Source organism: Leishmania donovani, chromosome 12 (assembly GCF_000227135.1).
Source record: "Leishmania donovani BPK282A1 complete genome, chromosome 12".
In the NCBI taxonomy this organism is placed as follows: Eukaryota; Euglenozoa; class Kinetoplastea; order Trypanosomatida; family Trypanosomatidae; genus Leishmania; species Leishmania donovani.
The window spans coordinates 106771-123727 of NC_018239.1; the positions used below are offsets into that span (position 1 = coordinate 106771).

Sequence of the window (16957 nt, forward strand, 5' to 3'; positions counted from 1 at the left end):
GTGTGTGTGTCGTCGTCGTGTGTGTGTGTGTGTGTGTGTCCGTGTGTGTGTGTGTGTGTGTGTGTGGCAGCAGAGACCACGTGCATGCACACACATGTTTATCTATCCGTATATCGAACCCTCTAGCTGCCTATCTATCTGTGTAACTATATGCATATATCTGCCGCTTCAACGAAGGCGGCGACGCCGACACGCCCATGCCTGTGTGCGTTTGAATAGTATAGATAAGAGCAGAGGAAGAGCAGGTGGGGGGAGGGGGGGGCTTGGCGTGTGTCCGTGTGTGTGTGTGTGTGTCGCTCTGCCGCCCTCTTCTGGCCACCTCTCTGTGAGCTGTAATGAAGTCCTCTCGCATCCCCACCCCACCCCTCCCTCATCGCGGAGGCGCACGTCTTCTTCGTTCATTTATGTATGTGCGCGCGCGGCCTCGGGGTCTGACTTCCGCTCAGTGCCAAAATCGCAGCGCAGGCGGCAAAGACGAGGAGGTGGAAGCAGGGCGGGTCGCGGGGCAGGAGGCGGCTTACGCTCGTGATCGCTTCCGAGTCGTCGGAATGACGTTGGTGCACTTTTTGTTGTATCCGTTTGTGTTGTTTGCCTCACACCAAGCGCACAACCGCAGTCAGCGCCAGTGTGACGGCACCTCTCGTCTCTCCGCCCCTCGCCCTCCCTCCCTGGCCATCCCACGATTTCACCACCCCCACGAACGCGAATCACGGTCGTGAAGGTGCAGGAGGTGGAGGGAGGGGTGTGGTGCACCGAAACTAAGCGTACCGAGAGAGCGAGAAAGCGGCGCATCGTGCGCAAGCAACAGAGGAGGATGGACAATACGTGGAGAGCGTCATCGACAGAAATGCATGAACGACTTCGGAACTCCCTCTGTGTGCGTGTCTGTATGTACACGGCATGTGCGTGATGGCGGGAGCCTGTCATGAAGCAAAACGTAAGAGGGAGCACACAACAGTGCGCCGGTGCGCCTTCCGCCTCCCTCAAACAGCCACTTGGCCACTCGCTTGCCGGCTCGAATCCTGCGAAGGAAGGAGCGGGAAGGCCGTCATCCGAGGGCCCCACCCCGCCCCTTCCTCATCTATTTTCCTGTGAGTAAAGTGCCTCTCTCACCGCGCTTGCGTCCAGCCAGCTTCGATGGACGTCGACAGGGACGCACAACGCGGGAACCAAACGGCCATGCGCGTCACTACGACGAAGGCGAAATAACGCAGAGCAGCGACGTAGACGGATACATGAGCAGCAATACCCCCCTGACCGACCGACCGATCATGTCTCGCGTATGGTGTGGCCAACGGTGTGGGCCCAAGTGTCTGTGTGTCTGTGCACGTGTGCGTGTTTTCGCATGTCCAGGCGAGGCTGCAGAACACAGCCACGTGTACACGCCGCACATCTTCATGCCAGCATACATGTCTGCCACTCATTCGTCAGTGCATCTGCCGCTCTCCTTTCCTTGCATGTTTTTTCTGTCCTCACCACCCCTCCCTCGATGATGCCGGGGCGCCTAACCGTCGTGTCACAGGGCCCGGCACCCCGCTCTTCGATGTCGACGGAGATGCCTGGGCTGGCGCGGTGCCGAAGAGACTTGCGGACATGACGACGTCCGTACCAGCCCACCACACATCGTGTCGACGGTTCAACAAGTATGCACAGTCGCCCGCTCTTGCCAGGGGCGTGCGGATTCAGAAGATGGCGGAATGCGCCCTGCTGCCACAGGTCCATCGCAACATCTCACCTGCCGCGGCACATGCAGGCTAGTCAAGAAATGCATTACGAACCGATCGCACGGCGCACGCGTGCGACGCATGCGGCATTGCATCTCCTCCATCCGACCGTGCGAGCCGATGAGGTGCAGGCGCCGGAAGTGTGACGCGAGCACCCCCGAAGGGCCGCGCCGAGTCCTCCAGGCTCCAGTGGGGAGAGCCTCCAAGTCATATTCTAGGATGCCGCAGCTGGAGGCAGCTCAGGGCGGAGCATGGCACACAGGCAGGGTGCAGGGTCTTCGAGGGCCCAGCCCTGAGGCTGCCCAGCATCGTCCCTGAGCTCATCCGGCATATCACCATGGCCATCCCCTATCACCCGCGCGACAGACGTCGGTCGTGGGCGGTGGGTGTGCATGCGCACAGTTATGGGCTTGTTCCGTGGTAGAGTGCACACGCTGCGTGAGCCCCATTGCCCTGCCCCGCACCGCATGCGGCCATGCGCCACGCGACAGCCCCTGCGCGGCCCTGTGTCACAGGCAGCCCATCCGCGTGGTGCGAAGCAGCCGCAGACGCGCAGGTGTCACGACACAATGCCCCGACTCCGTCATCTGAGAGCACGGCCCCTCCGCCTCACACTTTACCCATGCTTCCGCCCCGCCATCCACGGCCTGGCCGCCGAGACCAGTGGCGATACATCGCGCTGCCCTTCCCCCTCCCTCCTCCTCCGCCGTAGGGGGCCTAGCCCTGTCACCACCGGAAGTGGCTCTGCATTGGCAGGGATGAGGGGGGAGAGGAGGGGCCGTGTCGCTCCCCCTCCCACAAATAGTGTGTGTGTGTGTGTGTGTGTGTGTGTGTGCTGGATGCCAGGCACTGGGGTGTGCTCGTGTCATGAGGAATGAAGATCCCCTTCACAAACGAAATGCGAGGGTCAGAGATGGAGGTGAGGAGGGCCCGCTTCCGCCCCACCCCATCACCCTCACTACCCCTCCCTCCCTCTGCGAGAATGCTGCAGGGGGCTGGATAACGCCCCCCCCCCACCGGAGCAGGTGCTCACATCGAGACCTCTTTCGTGGCATGCGTGCCGGTGGTGATGGCAGAGCGATAGCGGTTCAAAGGCAGAGGTGAGGCTGCAGCGGGGAAGAGGGGGAGAGGCACAAGCGGAATCGAGGCGGCCATCGTCTCTCGCGACAGACCCTACCTCCTTTCTCTGCCCCCCCCGCCCACCCACCCTCGCTCCAACCGTTGTTCTCCCGCTTCTGGGTATCACTGCCGCCATCATAGTAGCGCTAAGGTGGCACGCGTCTAAGTGTACGTGCGGTTATGGTGCAGGTCGGTGTCATGATTGCTCCATTTTCCTTTCCTACCGCCCCCCCCCCTCCCCTTTTCCCTTTCCTTTCTTATTCTTGTCCTACTGCGGTTGCATCTGCATCGCTCTCGCGCCACCCGGCGCGCCATCCTCTCACCTCCACGCATGTGTTTGCATACGTGCGATGCCGCCTCCGACTGCGCAGCCACGCAAAGAGCAGTACGTGCGCTGACGAGGAGCACAGGCGAAAGCAAGGAGACACCGGCCGCTCTCAGCAAGTCACGAAGCCTCCGTTGTGCACACGAACACATGTACACCCCCCCCGTGCGGGTGCGCAGGAACTCACGCGTATTCAAGCTGCCTTATACACCTGTCGATACCGTGACAGTGAGGGCAACGCGCATAGAAGGCTGCTGCAGGGCGTCAGCAGCACGCCTGCTTGTCTGCTGCAGCCGCTGTGTCTGCAGTCCGTCATAGACTCATCACCTCTACCATCAACCAGGGGGGAAGTTGCCTTCAGGCCCCTCCCTCTCGCCTCCACCGACTGACTCTGTTGAGGGCCCGCTGCTTCTTATCTCTCGGCATGGAGGGCAACGCCTCATCGCGCCAGCAGCGCCCCTTCTACGCAGGTGTGGCAGATCCCTTCATCGCACCCTCCCCTTCCTCGCCACAGCGCTCGGCCAGCGTCGCCGCCGGCGTGCCCGCCGCAGCCACAGTGACGACAGTGATTCACATGAACGACACTGAGGACGACGAGAAGCCGAAGGCACAAGAATCGGTGGTTGATGACGCTGACACAGACATGGCACGCACGGCTGCCGAGGTCACTGCGGCGGAGGCGCTTGATTCGAGGCGAGGCGCAGAAGCGGTGACGGCGGGCGCCGGCGGTCACGCGACGCTCTGGGCAGATCGAGTGGAAACAGTGACGGCCTACCAGCTGGCCTCGGCGGCCCTTCGACGTCTGCCCACGCGCACCGCCCCCGTCGACAAGGACGTTTGGAGAAGGCAGCGGACGGAGGAGGGGACGACGTCAAGAGTTGCAGCGAGCGCCACGCACGCAGACGTCAGCGCGTCGCCGCCGCAACCCTCAGCAGCCCCGCGTGGGATCATCTTCGACGACGCCGATCAACCAGCAGCGTGCACCACCGGCCCCTCTCTGCAAACCCCAAGTGCGGAGCAGGTGCGCGTGGCAGTCTTCACAGCCGTGTCGCCGTCTTCGAGTCGCTTTCAAGTACCGCCGCTACAGGCAGCACACATGCATGCTGTGCAACCGTCGCCCCACACTTCATCGCATAAAGGCGAGGAAAGTGCCGTGCTCACCTCCTCCGAAGGTCAGAGCTCCAGCAGCGCCAACGTATACCGTCACACGGACCGCCAGGGCAAAGGAGAGGCCGCTGAGGGCGCGAACGCCCGTGATGACGCGGACGACGAGGACGACGTTGCTGCACGGGTGCTCTTCTCGCTGCATCGAAAAGATGACATGATCAGGCAGCTCACGCACGCCGTTGAGGCGCTGCAAGACGAAAACGCTCTGCTGCGCAGCCTTCGTGCAGCGGCTCCGCAGGCGGATGCCGTCCCGCCGCCACCAGCGACCGGATTGGCACTGTCTCCAGATAGGGTGAAGACACCCTCCCCGTCGTGGCCTGCGACGCCGGTGCGTTGGTGGGGGACGAAGCACAAGACCGCGCTGTCTGATGGCCTTGGGCCGCGGCACGAAAGCTCGCAAGCTCTCGAGGGGAGTGGCCATGCCAACGTGAAGGAGCAGCCCCTGCGCACCTCCCCATCCCTCTCTGCTGCGCATGCTGCTGTGAGCACCATCGCTGCTCTGCAGCGCACGCTCGCTGACAAGGAGGCGGAGCTGGAAGCGCTTCGATCACAAGTCGTCACCGCCGGCAATAAGAACGACACTCGAGACGCCACTGCGCCTGCGGAAGCGCCGCCTGTGGAATACAGCGCTGGTGATTCCGTGATATCTGGCGCTCGAGGCGCGCCATCCGCGTCGCCGTCCGCGGCGGAGGCGGCTGCAGAGTCTCGCATCGCCCAGCTTGAGTGGCAGCTGCAGAACGTTCAGCAAGAGAAGCGGGAGGACACGCACACGCTGCGTGACCATATCGACCATCTCACACGTGAACTGCACCGAAAGAGTCGCGACATGGAGCGGCAACAGCGGCACCACAAGCTCGAGCTAGCAGCCCTTCAGCAGGAGGTGACGGCCTTGGCCGACCAGCTTGAAGAGCAGATCCGTGTCTCCGCGAGCGCAACAGCAGCACCACCGAGGCGGGAGCCAGAGGCGGAACAGCTGATGGAGCTGCAACGTGAGCTGGCGCAGGCGAAGGCGCGGGAGGCGCTGCTGCTGACCGAACGTGCCGCTACGCAGCAGCGCTGGCTGCGAGAGATGGAGGAGCAGAAGAGTTTGCTCGACGAAGCGCGTGCGGACGCTGCGCGAGAAGAGCAGCAGAATGAGTGCCGTGTGCAGCAGGAGCGGCAGCTGGCTCAGAAGGCAGCCCAACAGCAGCAGCAGCTCGAGGAGCAGGTGCATCAGTACAAAGAGGCCCTCGCACAAGCGAAGCGAGAGCTGTCGGACCTGCGTGCAGTACATCAGCGAACGGAGGAAACAGTGTCAGAGCAGAGGCGGCAGCTCCAGCGCATCAGCCACGACATCGCCACAGCGGCGCTGGAACGAGCTCATGATGAGCAGCGAGCTGCGCGCGCGGAAGAGCAAGTTAGGCTGCTCCACCAGCAGCTGAGCCAAGCAGCGGCCACCGTCGCATCGCAAGAGGCTGAGTTGGAATCGCTCCGGCAAGCTCGCCAGGACGAGGCGGCCGCGGCTGTCGCGCTGCAAGAGGAAGAGCACGCCGCGCTGCTCAAGCAAGTTAAAGGCTGCATGAAGGGCAGTGAGGCCGTGGAGAGCGCGTTGCTGGCGGCGGAGAGCAGCAGACGGGCGATGGCCTCTCAACTGACGCGTGCACTGGAAGAGCGAAATGAGTACCACCGACTTCTCCGTGAGGCATCGGTGCAGGCACAGGCGCAGCTGTTGGAGCAGCAGCAGCTCCTCAGCGAAGGTAACGATTTAGTGCACCGGCGGCTGCAAGAGGCCCAAGAGCATCTTCTGCAGCGCACAGAGACCCTCGAGACGACGCAGCGTGAACTACAGGCAGCCCAGCAACGGATGCTGGCCCTCAAAGACGAACTCACGCGCTCCCAGGCAGCGCAACGTCAGCTTGGCGAAGAGCTGCACGCCGCACAGGCGAGGCACGAGGCGCAGACTGCACAGCTCGTGCATGCGAAGGAGGGCTTGAAGGATGCGTTGCATGCACAGCTGGCCACGATGGGCAAACTTCGCAGAAAGGAGAAGCAGCTGCACTCGCAACAGGCGGCGGCGCAGCGGGCGATGGAGCGGCGACAAGAGGAGCAGCGAGCACTCCAGGGCATTGTGAACCTTCTGTGGTCGCCGGCGGTGTTCCTGTCACCGACGTGCCCGCGGGCTTCTGGGGTGCGGCCGCACGAGTCCAGTCGCATATTGCGCCTGCCGCCACCGCAGGTAGTGAGGAGTGCAGCGACGCTGGCGCCCGAGGGCATGCCGGCCATGTCGCGTAGGGCCCTCGCGATGCTGGAGCGGAGCGCCACCATTCATACGAGGAGATCTTGCCAGATCCGGAAACGGCGATCGGTGAGCATGGCTGGTGCTTCAGCTGCAGAAGTTGCTGGTGTCCGTGCGGATGCCGAGAACGAAGATGTCGATGAAACCGTGCGCCCGTCGCGGTCGGCGTCGTCGGTGTCCTCCGCCGCAGCGTCCGTGGTGATGTCCGCTGTCAGCTGGGACAACGTGCCGGCGGCCTCAATCAGCGATGGCGACACGGCACTCGAAGAACGCCATCGCACCGCGGCAGCAGCTTCGGAGGAAGGCGATGTGTCGGCGAATTCGAGAGCTGCCGCATCCGCGAGGGTGCCCCTTCACTCCCGCCTCGATGGCGGCCCGCCGGCGCTCGAGAGGCAGCTGGAGCGCTCTGCCATCGACCACGAAGGAGAAGGGCGAACAGCGGCAACCGAGGCGGACCCCTCTATCCTGCGCCTTCTCCGTGCCATTCGCGATGCTATCGAGCAGATGTGCGCAGCATACACCGCCGCGCAGCATGAGCTGGGCACCAAGCGGATTGCAGTGCGGACGCTGGTGAAGGAGAGGAAGGCGCAGCAGGTTCAGCTGGAGGAGCTGCGCGCTACGCTTCAAGAGCAGCGGCACAAGGCTGAGCGGCTGCGGCGCGACGCGGTTCAGTCCGTGCGTGCGGCGTCTCAAGCGGAGCTCGAGAAGGTGTGCCATGCATGGCAGGAGAAGTGCGAGGCGGGTATGGCTTTTCAGCTGCAAACCTATGAGGAACAACATCGGCGCGCGGTGGCGGAGGTCTTGAAGGCGTGTGTAGAGCACGTGCAAGCGGAGCTCATCGTCTTTGTAGAACTTCTGCCCACCACTCTGAGTGCTGGATTAGCGAGAGTCGCGGCGGCGTCGGCAGAGCGCACGCGCGACGAAGTGTTGCGAGAAGTGCATCATCAGTACTGGTGCTCCCCGAGCACCACGAGCGCAGCCCATGACCTCGTCTGTGATAATGGCCGTGGTGCGCAGGCGCGTCACACAAGCACCGCCGCCGCGGCTGCTGATGACGTGTCTCTTCTCTCGTTGGGACTTGAGGTGCAGCCCGAAGTGCAGGCAGAGTGCGACGCGATCATCCGCGACGTTCTCCACATGGCGGGTGGATGGGCCGACTTGACGAGTGCCGTGCTCGTCGCCAACAGCACCGCCGCCGCGGACTATCCGTCAGGGAGCGTTCTGCCCTTCTCAGCGTTGCCGGCTCCGCAGCCGTGCACGCTGACGTACGGCGCCGCGTTGGAGAGCCGCGCCTCTCCCCCTGATGCCGAGCCGGCTCGAAGAATCGTGGTGAACGCCGAAGCCGCTCTCTGGTCTGCCGAGGAGATGGCGGAGCTTAGGGAAGTGATCCATGCACACGTTACTCGCTCATTGTCGGCGCTGACGGCAGCGGCATCGCGCTCCTCGTTAGCGGGCGTGACCACGAGCGTATCGAGAAACGGGGCAAGTGAAGAGCGGCAGGGCGTGGATGCTCACGCGCGAGACGCACCTGCCACCGTCGGTGGTGCGAGTGGCGGCACCAGATCCACGAATGTCAAGGGAAGGGTCCCCGGCGAAGAGTCGAAGACCGCTCTACCACGCTGGATGCGCGAAGGGAGCGCATCCACTCGGCCAGCCTCATCACCATCGCGCTGCTCACCCGTCAGGGAGACCGAGAGCACGTCAACTCCGCCGAGAAGCTCTGCCGTTGAAGACGCGGCCGCTGCTCGGGTGCCCTTGCACCACCAGCAGCCTCGCCTGCTTGCCCTGCTTCTGGATGCGTGTGTCACACATGTGCACGCGCGGTTGCTGGCGTGATGCCGCATCGTCGACACAGCACTCCGCAACAAGAAGCCGCCAAATTGCTCCTAGTCGTCTGGGCACACGTGTGTGCGAGTCCTCCGGGTATGCGCGCAACGGTGCGCCGCTTCCAGGCCTCAATGCAAGCATGCACAGACGTACCCGTAGCCCCGCCACGCCCCATGCGAGTGTTTTTTTTTGCGTTCGTGACGGGAACCGGATTCGACGCGAGGTGGCGCGACACGCGCCGCCTCGCCTCTTTTTTGATGCCCTCCGCTGTTCCCTCCACTCGATCCAAAGCCCCTCCGTCACCTCTTCCTCCCTTCCTCCATCTCTCTCTCTCTCTTGCGCGCCCGATGTCAGGTGAAGAGCTCATACGATAACGGTGTTCACCATCGCCTCTTACGTGCTTGAACGTTGCAGATGCAGGGATCTCCATACGGTCACCATCAACTACAGCCACCGCCGCAGCAGGGCCGCCAATCGGCTACTGCTGAAGCGGTCGATGTCCCCTACAGCGATGCGAACATAGCGACGGTGCTGTCGCTGTCGCCCTTCTCAGAGTTTTGCAAGTTGCGTGATAAGTGGGCCGCCAAGCCGCTGATCCGCGGCCGCTATGTCGGCATGTGCGGCGGCGACCCGGCGCAGCGGGAGCGGCGCGAAGACTTCGAGTACATCACGCTCAGCGCCTCACCCTCGGCATCTTCCCATGCCTTTGGCGGCAGTGCACATCGGAGCGCCATGTGGGGGCAAGTAGAGGCGTACAGCCGATCCGCAGCAGGCAAGACGATTGATCCGGCCCAGCAGCGGACGCCGCTGGCGCTGGAGAAGTCGATGCACTTTCTTGTCGAGCACTACCTGCGCGTGCCGCACACGCCCCTCGTCTACACGGAGCCTTTCCGCATTTGGGGCTACCTATGGGACCGGTTTCGCGGTATCCGCACGACGTGGGGTCCTCAGCTGCCCCCGAGCAACGTTAGCCTTCAGGGATACGTGGACAGCGAAACGGATCGCACGCTCTCCGTGGAAGAGCTGCACCGCGAGAGCTACCGTCGCGTGCGCTGGCTCGAGTTCACCGTCGCCGCACTCGCCGTGGGCGGGGCGTACCTCTGCTGCTCCCCCGAAGGCTGCCAGCGGTTCATGCAAGACAAGAAGCAGTTCCTCGAGTCCATGTCACAGTGCTTCACCGACCTCACCGTCTTCTACCGGGCAGAGCAGCGGCACCGCAACGCCGAGTTCTTCTCTGTGCTGCTGCTGCTCTACGGCCTGCAACAGGAGATGAAGGTCGAGGACCGCTCGTCGTTCTGCCGCTTCCACACGGTCATCGTGAACGGCGAGCCTCGCCTGTGTCCAGAGAACGCGTCGGAAAGTGTCAACCTTGCGCAGGTGTACCGAGAGCTGGAGAAGCAGCCGCACATGCTCGAGACGCAGCCGGTGCGGGTGGCCCTTGAGCTCATTCACTTCTGGGCGGCGCGGCAGTGGTTTCAGTTCTTCGAATTCTGCAAGTCTGCCCCCATGACACCGCTGCAGCGCGCTGTCGTCTTTCAGTCCTTCACCTACGGTCGCTACCGCGCGGTGCTGGATCTCGTGTTGCCCAACTACTACGTCTATCCAAAACTGCGCGTGCGACATGCCATCCTGGTTGCCGAGTTGGCCGACCAGCTCATGATGGGCCACGATCATTGCCTCGAGTTCCTGAAGCGGATGGGCCTTGACGCTCAACTCGAGTGCAAGACTCCGCACCAGCTGCAACAGCAAGCGGCAAGCTCCTTTTACCCCATCGCGTCACCAACGTCCGGCCCCACGGCTGCCACCGTCGCAGGAGCCTCAGCGAGTGGTGCTAAAGCCGGCTGGTACCTGAACCTGTGCCACCCGAACTCGGACCCTCTCATCACGGCGGATGAGCTCGAGAAGAGGTGCGTTAACAAGCGGGTTCTCTTCTTCCCCACGCACCCCGCCTTCTTTGGGTTTCGCGTCTCTCACGTGGCGTACGAGCGGTTCCCAGACGCGAAGGGCTTTCCAACCGCCGACACCGAAGACGTCTGTGATGCGCTTGCGGTGGCCGGAAGCAGCTCCCCAGTCGGCCGCGGCGCCGTGCGATCCCCATCGGGTCTTCAGGGCCGCGTCGTAACGCGGTCAAAGCCGGGTACGTTGCCGAGGAGGCGTTTGGGGTTGGCAAGCCGCGGCGACTACGGGGACGGCGGTGATGAGGACTACTACTTCGATGAGTACTGCCACGACGGCAGTAACGACGAAGAGTGCGAGAGGGATGACGGTAGCGGTAGCGGTGACGGCGGTGCCCACCGGAACACGGGCGATGGCTGCGACTCGCCACCGCAGCAGCAATCAACGGTGTCTCCTCCCTCTGCGATGTCGCCCTCCTTGGACAAGGAAGCGGCTCTGCTTGGCCAGCTTGGGTGCCCCGTCAACCTGATGGAGGTGTTGGAGGTCTACTGCCCACCCTACAACAGCGAAGTTGCCGCGCTGCGGCTGTCGGACGCCAGCGAGGAGCTGTTTGCGTCGCTGCCGGCGCACCGCGCGGAAATGCTGCTCCGCTGCCGCCACGCGCACCTGCGAGCCCGACACTGGCAAAGGGCATCAGCGCGTGACGCTGACACGGCGGCGGCGGTGTCCGAGGAGGAGGCGCTGTACTGGGCAGAGAAGATGGAGATGGAGTCCGTCTCCACGGCGAGCAGCCTCTTCGACGGCAGCGATCACGATGATGTGGACGACGACGAGCGAGAGGGACATGACGTCGATGCGGCAGCGGCGCATCGCGCTGCAGTCGCGGACGTGTCGTTGTCATCGCAGGCCGACGCTCTCCCGCCAGCAGTCATCGAAGCCCGGCAGCTGCTCACCGCTATCCGGGATAACCCACTCTACGCGGCAGCCGCAGCAGACCGCGCGGAGGCGGAGGATAAGGCTCGGCGAGGAAAGCAGGAAGAGGCCGACGCGCGAAGAGGGGCAACCACCGCAGAGACAGCTCGAAGCGACCAACCGCAGCGGGCGCTGGCACTGACCGAGACGGGTCAATGCACTGTCGCTCCCCTACCAGACAACGGCAACGATGAGGCCGGCCAGCGCTGCAAGTCGCAGAACCCACGTGTTGCTGTAGAGCCGCCAACGACGCTGCCGACTCGGAGCCTAGTGGACATGATTGGAAACGATGCTGATGCGCAGGCGGTTACAGAGGGCAGCTCGAGGGGCCCCCGAGATGCGAGCGCGACGCATCAGGAGCGGCAGCAAAGTATGGACCAGGAAGACTCAGCCACGACGGTGGAGACGCACCGGCATCTGCAGCCACAGAAGCCAGCGTCCCCATCACCTCCACTGTCGATGCCGACGCTTCAGCCTCTCGTGTCCACGGCGGCCAACGTGTTCACACCTGGCAAACGTGAGCCGATCGTTGTTGCTGGCACCGGCAGCACAACACCGATCCCCACGGCGGGGCAGCGCGAGGGCAGCAGCGGCAGCAGCAGCGGTAGCGGTGCACCGATGCTAGGCTACAGCCACCTGAAGCCGCTGAAGCAGACGCTGTCCGGCGACGGTGAGGATAACGAGAAGAGCGCTGGCGCTGACACAGAGCCAGGGATTTTGAGTGGCAGTGACGGGTCCATCTCCGCGTCTGCTGCCGACGGCTCCGAGGCGACATCGGACAGCAGCTCCGCCGAGGGCGGCACATCGGCGCCGCCCTGTCCGCCTCTGTGGGGCGGACAGCGTCCCTTGCCGGTGCCACCGTCGAAGGCGACGTCCGACAGCTTCACGCCGCGGTTTCCACTGGAAGCGCGACCCGAATATTCAGCAGCGGGTGCAGCGTCTCACCGCACCGGCGGAGAGGCGGCACGAGGAGTCGCTAGCGAGAACGAGAGCGGCGAGGATGCTGTTGTGGAGGTGCAGGCACGCGTCAGCGACGGTGTCTGGAAGCACCACAAGCCCGAGACGGCGTGGCAGCGCGGTGTGCTCGTGCAGCGACCGTCACCGGTACCTATCCCTGCCGCCTCCGTGGACGTCTTCGCTCGCGCGTGCGTTCCTCTTATTGAGGAGTACCTGCATCTGTGGGTGCGACTGACACACGAAGACGACGCGACGCTGCGCACCGCAGCGCAGTACGTGCTCGACATCCGCGAAGCCGAAGCAGAGGCGCCAGCTACGCAGAGCGCCAACGGTGGCCCCGAGGGCGGCGATGAAGCTAGTTGTGCGGTACAAACTCGGCGAGGGCGCCTGGCGCAACGTCGCTACAGCAGCGCACTGAGAGGCGGAGGAGGAGCAACAGCGGCAGCGTCCACGTGGTGGCGGCAGCGGCGTCTGCAATGCACCGCCCGTGCGATGGCGCTCGTGGCTCGTCAGCTTCTCACGACGGCGGTGCTTCGGGGCAGCATGAGCGAGTACGGGCAGCTGATGTGGGACCTCTCCCTATCAGGGTGGGCGCCCTCAAAGGCGGCAGACCACGATTCGGCTTTTGGCAGCGGTCTCCGCGCAACGGACCCTATCCGCAGAGGCGTGGCGAAGGCGCGCGCGGCGCAGCGGCACTGTGCCGCCTATGACGACAGCGATGACGCGCGAGCGGCACGCCTAAGCCGTGGTTGCTCCGCCGCCGTGCTCTCTGCAAGCAACGTTGACGCGATTCTCGCCGCTGCGCAGACACGATCTAACAGGACTTTGGCGAGCAGCGCGGATGGCACAGTAACCGCATGGCCCGTGGCTGCGAGTACTGCTTCGACGCGCTCTGCGATGCCCTTCACGTTCACGCAGGAAAAGGCAGGTCTAGGCTACGCGAAGGACACATGCGAGGCCGCCTTGGACGAAGCCTTGAACACCGTCTTCAGCTGCGCCGTTGGAGGAGTGACGCTGCCCGCCCGCGACTCACTCGCAGCTTTACTCTCCAGTGCGGTCGACGTGTCGCTCGACTCTGCCGGCGCTTGCAGCCGCTCCCGCCGCACCTGCACAGCGGCAGCGCTTCAGCTCACCAGCATCTACATCTGGGTGAGCACCGAGAGCTACAGTGACCGCGAGTGCCCTGCCACGCCGGCAGCCGTAGCCAGCACCGGCGCGGCGGACGCGGCGCTGTTTGCTCGCCTGTTTCAGAATGAAAGGGAGCGGTGGCTCGTGTCCGTGATGCTTCCGGCAACCGCATGCGCGGCATTCGAGGTGTTCGGTGATGTGGATCACCGAAGCGATGATGATGAGCAAGCATCGCGGGGGCAGCCCAACGCCAGCCGACGGAGCGGGAAGCGTCGTCGCAGCAGCGCGCAGCACAGCCATGTCGGCGACAACACGCGCAGTGTCCTATGGCTGCGCGAAGTGGGCACTGACCCGCACAGCGCGTCGGCGTTCCCTCCAACCCCGCTTGCGGCGCGGCTGTTTCAACGCGATCATTTCGCAGACGTGCAGGTGGTGCGCTCCGCAGTGATGTCCTCCAGGCACAGCGTCGGCGCTGCGGCCCATGGGAGCAGCACACTGCCGCTCATGACACGTATCGCCCTCTACGGCTGCGACACGCACACGCTGCCGCGCTTGCGTGTGCGGCGCGATGGCGGGGTGCGGCTTGCGCAGCAGCACAGCGGCTTCTCGACGGATGACGGCCACGCAAAGGTTGAGCAGGTGAAAGCCTCGCCGGACTCCACGCGAGCGCTTGCGATGTCCCATGCTCACTACACGGCCCTCCTCACCGTCGACATCGCAGAACCGGGGTACATGGCGAAGGCGCGGCGTGCGTTGGCAGCGGTCGTGGCAAGTCACGTCGGGTACACGACGACTGCATCTGCGCGTGGCGCGGCGACGGCGATGGAGTGGAACGGTCACTGGGAGGGGGTGCCGGAGCAGAACTGCGTGGAGGGAATTGTTTTGTGCCTCCTGAGCTCGCCCGCACAGTTGGCGGGCACTGCCTCCATCGTTGCGGAGCTCGAGGGCATGTTCTCAGACCTTTGGCATCACCGGCACGGCGCAGGCGAGAGGCGCAAGACTAGTATCATCGCCGCAGCTTCCGCGCCGGCTGTCGTGGGCGTTGAGATCGTGTACGGGGATGCAGAGGGGGCGAAGGCAGCCATGAAGAAGGGCATGCGGACGCTCCTGTCCATTTACGCGCAGCAGGCAATGGCTGCGCTGGACAGCGACAGCTGATACACGCACCTAATCCAGCACCTATTCGGTCTCTTTCAACCAAAGGACAGCATTGATGGTGTGAGATGAAGTGGTGAGTGCAAGCGCAGTCTCCTGGGTGCTGGAAGACAAGTCGCAGAGGGGATGGGTGGACGAGGCAGACACAAGCCACGCCACCTCTCCGGTAGGGGTGCTAGCCTCACCGCGTCGTCTTTGGCGCGGACACCTGGGTGATGTCCTGGGGGAACACATGGAAAAATAGGGGCGTTGCGCGACCCGCCTCCTTCGCATCGCAGTTGGGCGATGACTTGCATTCTCGCTTGCTCGCGTGCTCTCTACGTACTTCGCCATATTTTTTTTTCCACGAGTCTCCTCGCTTTTTATGCATACACACACACACACACATATGTACAAGCATCACGTACGCATGTGCACACAGGCATGCAGCAGTCTTTCGCTCTTTCTTGCTCTTCCTCTGTGTGACGTTATGGTCTACGTGCGGCTCATTACCCCGGCGCTGGCGAGGCTGCTCGATGCGGCGGCCACCGCGCCTGAAATAGAGCAGGTCCGGCGTGACTTTATCGAGGAACGCCTGCACGCTCTTGTGCACACACAGTCACCATCCCAGCTGGAGGGTGCCCTGTGGATCTACATCGTCTCTCAGCAGCAACTGCTTTCGAGAACCGCGCACGACTCCAAAGCCCCGGCTCAGCAGCAGGGAACGAACTGCGGCGCGCTTGAAGCGCCAACGTCGTCCAGCAGCTCCAGCTGTCCGCTGCCGCCCTCGCTCTTGTTGCCCGAGTCCCTGACATGTATCAGCGACGCCGTGCGGTGGTACTGTGGCGAGTTGCCGGTGCCTGCTGCTTGCCCGGCAGCTGATGAGTGCGAGGCGGCTTCACAGACGACGCCGCAGCCGCCGCAGGGGGCGCAACAAGAGAAGCAGCCAAAGTCAAAGACGGTCATCCACATCAAGCGAGAGCCTTGTGCCTTGCCGGCAGAGCAACCGGGAGCACGGATCGATGAGCTCCTTCGACAGCGCCAGCAGCCGGCCCCGTTACCAGCGCCGTCGCAGCCGGCTCAGCGCCGCGAGCAGGCAGCTGGGCCCCTTGCTACCGTACAGCTGGCCCTCGATGCACTCGCCCAGCTCAAGCGTGTTCCCGCGCTCCTTCAGCCTCGCACCATCGCCCTTCTTGTGCGCGACTTTGTCTCGCTCTGGAGCCTCGTCTATCTGTGCAAGCAGCTGAAGCGCCACCAGCAGTGCAAGGAGCGTCTGCTGGCGGGCACGGTGACCGCAGCGATCGGGGAGATGGACGTGAAACGCGGTCTCGGCGGGGACTGGAGGCGTCGCGACCGCACTCGCATCGGGCACAGCCCTATCGCGCACGACGCCGACGCCGAGCCCATCGCGGTGTGCTTCCACGATTACGATCTGCTACTGCCATGGGACCTTGTCCAGCGTGTATTGTCGCCGCCAGATGTCTCCATGGCAGCCACTGCAGCGCAGTGTCGAGCCGTGGAGGAGGCCAGGGCTGGCGCGCTGTCTTCCGCGTCTGCAAGAACGGCCGCCACCTCCCCTGCCTTCGCGCTCATCCTGAACCCTGCAGTGACGCCTATGGACGACAACCCAGACCGTCTACGCAAGAACGCACGCATCGACGCCATTGACAAGGCTGCCAGCAAGTACTACTACGCCTTGCTGTCAGCTCGCGCGCACGGGCAGACAAGTGAGCACATCCGCGGCGCACCGTCAGGAGCCTCCTCTGCGTCCGCCGCGGTCCACCAAGAGGCGTTGCGCAGCTCCTTGACGACAGTGGACATTGGCGAGTACGGTGTGCTCGACCCTTTGAGGATGCGCGCGCCGTCCTACCTTGCAGGAGCGAATAGGTCACTCTCTGGTGGCTTCGGCGGCGGGTCGTCGAGAGCGGCGTCGGCAAGTTCGGAGACGGCCGCCAAGTCGTATGCGTTATTTCTGCGCGACGCCTCGATCGGCTTCGACATCCAGGTGATGGCCCTCACCGGCGCCGGTGTTGGCTACTACCTCGGCTACCTGCGCGGGTTGTCGTCGGAGTGGTGCACGCTGTACGCCGTGGTCGGCCTTGTGACGATGATGCTGGTGGACGCTGGTCTGCTCATAATTCGGATAGGACGGCAGGATGAGGCGGTGCTCAAGGCCCGCGCACGGATTCGCCAGCAGCGGGAAAAACTGAATAAAGAAGGCGAGAAGCTCGTACGGTCCATGCAGGCCGCCGCAAGTCTATCTGCGGCCGACGGTGCTGAGCTGACTTTCGCCTCCGCTGGCAAGGCAGGCGCTGCAGCCCCCCTTAAGATGGAGACGGACCCGCACGCCAAGAAGAACCAGTAGCGCTAGCACTGACGTGCCTCGTGAATGGCTAGCACAGGAGGTCAGAGCGACATATCGCCACTGGTCTC

At 63.8% G+C, this 16957-nt stretch overlaps 3 protein-coding genes across 3 annotated transcripts; all 3 read left to right on the top strand.

The window, feature by feature from the left end:
- Window positions 1-3742: 3742 nt before the first annotated feature.
- LDBPK_120240 (hypothetical protein, unknown function) lies at window positions 3743-8446 on the top strand (the record flags this gene model as incomplete). The annotated part of the gene is made up of 1 exon (XM_003859093.1): window positions 3743-8446. The coding sequence occupies one exon, from the start codon at window positions 3743-3745 to the stop codon at window positions 8444-8446; it is 4704 nt and encodes a 1567-aa protein (XP_003859141.1).
- Window positions 8447-8851: 405 nt separating this feature from the next.
- Window positions 8852-14548, top strand: LDBPK_120250 (hypothetical protein, conserved; the record flags this gene model as incomplete). Its single annotated transcript, XM_003859094.1, has 1 exon — window positions 8852-14548. One exon carries the CDS (start codon window positions 8852-8854, stop codon window positions 14546-14548), a length of 5697 nt encoding a protein of 1898 aa, XP_003859142.1.
- A 385-nt stretch (window positions 14549-14933) lies between these two features.
- Window positions 14934-16889, top strand: LDBPK_120265 (uncharacterized protein; the record flags this gene model as incomplete). The annotated part of the gene is made up of 1 exon (XM_003859095.1): window positions 14934-16889. The coding sequence occupies one exon, from the start codon at window positions 14934-14936 to the stop codon at window positions 16887-16889; it is 1956 nt and encodes a 651-aa protein (XP_003859143.1).
- Between the last annotated feature and the right edge of the window lie 68 nt (window positions 16890-16957).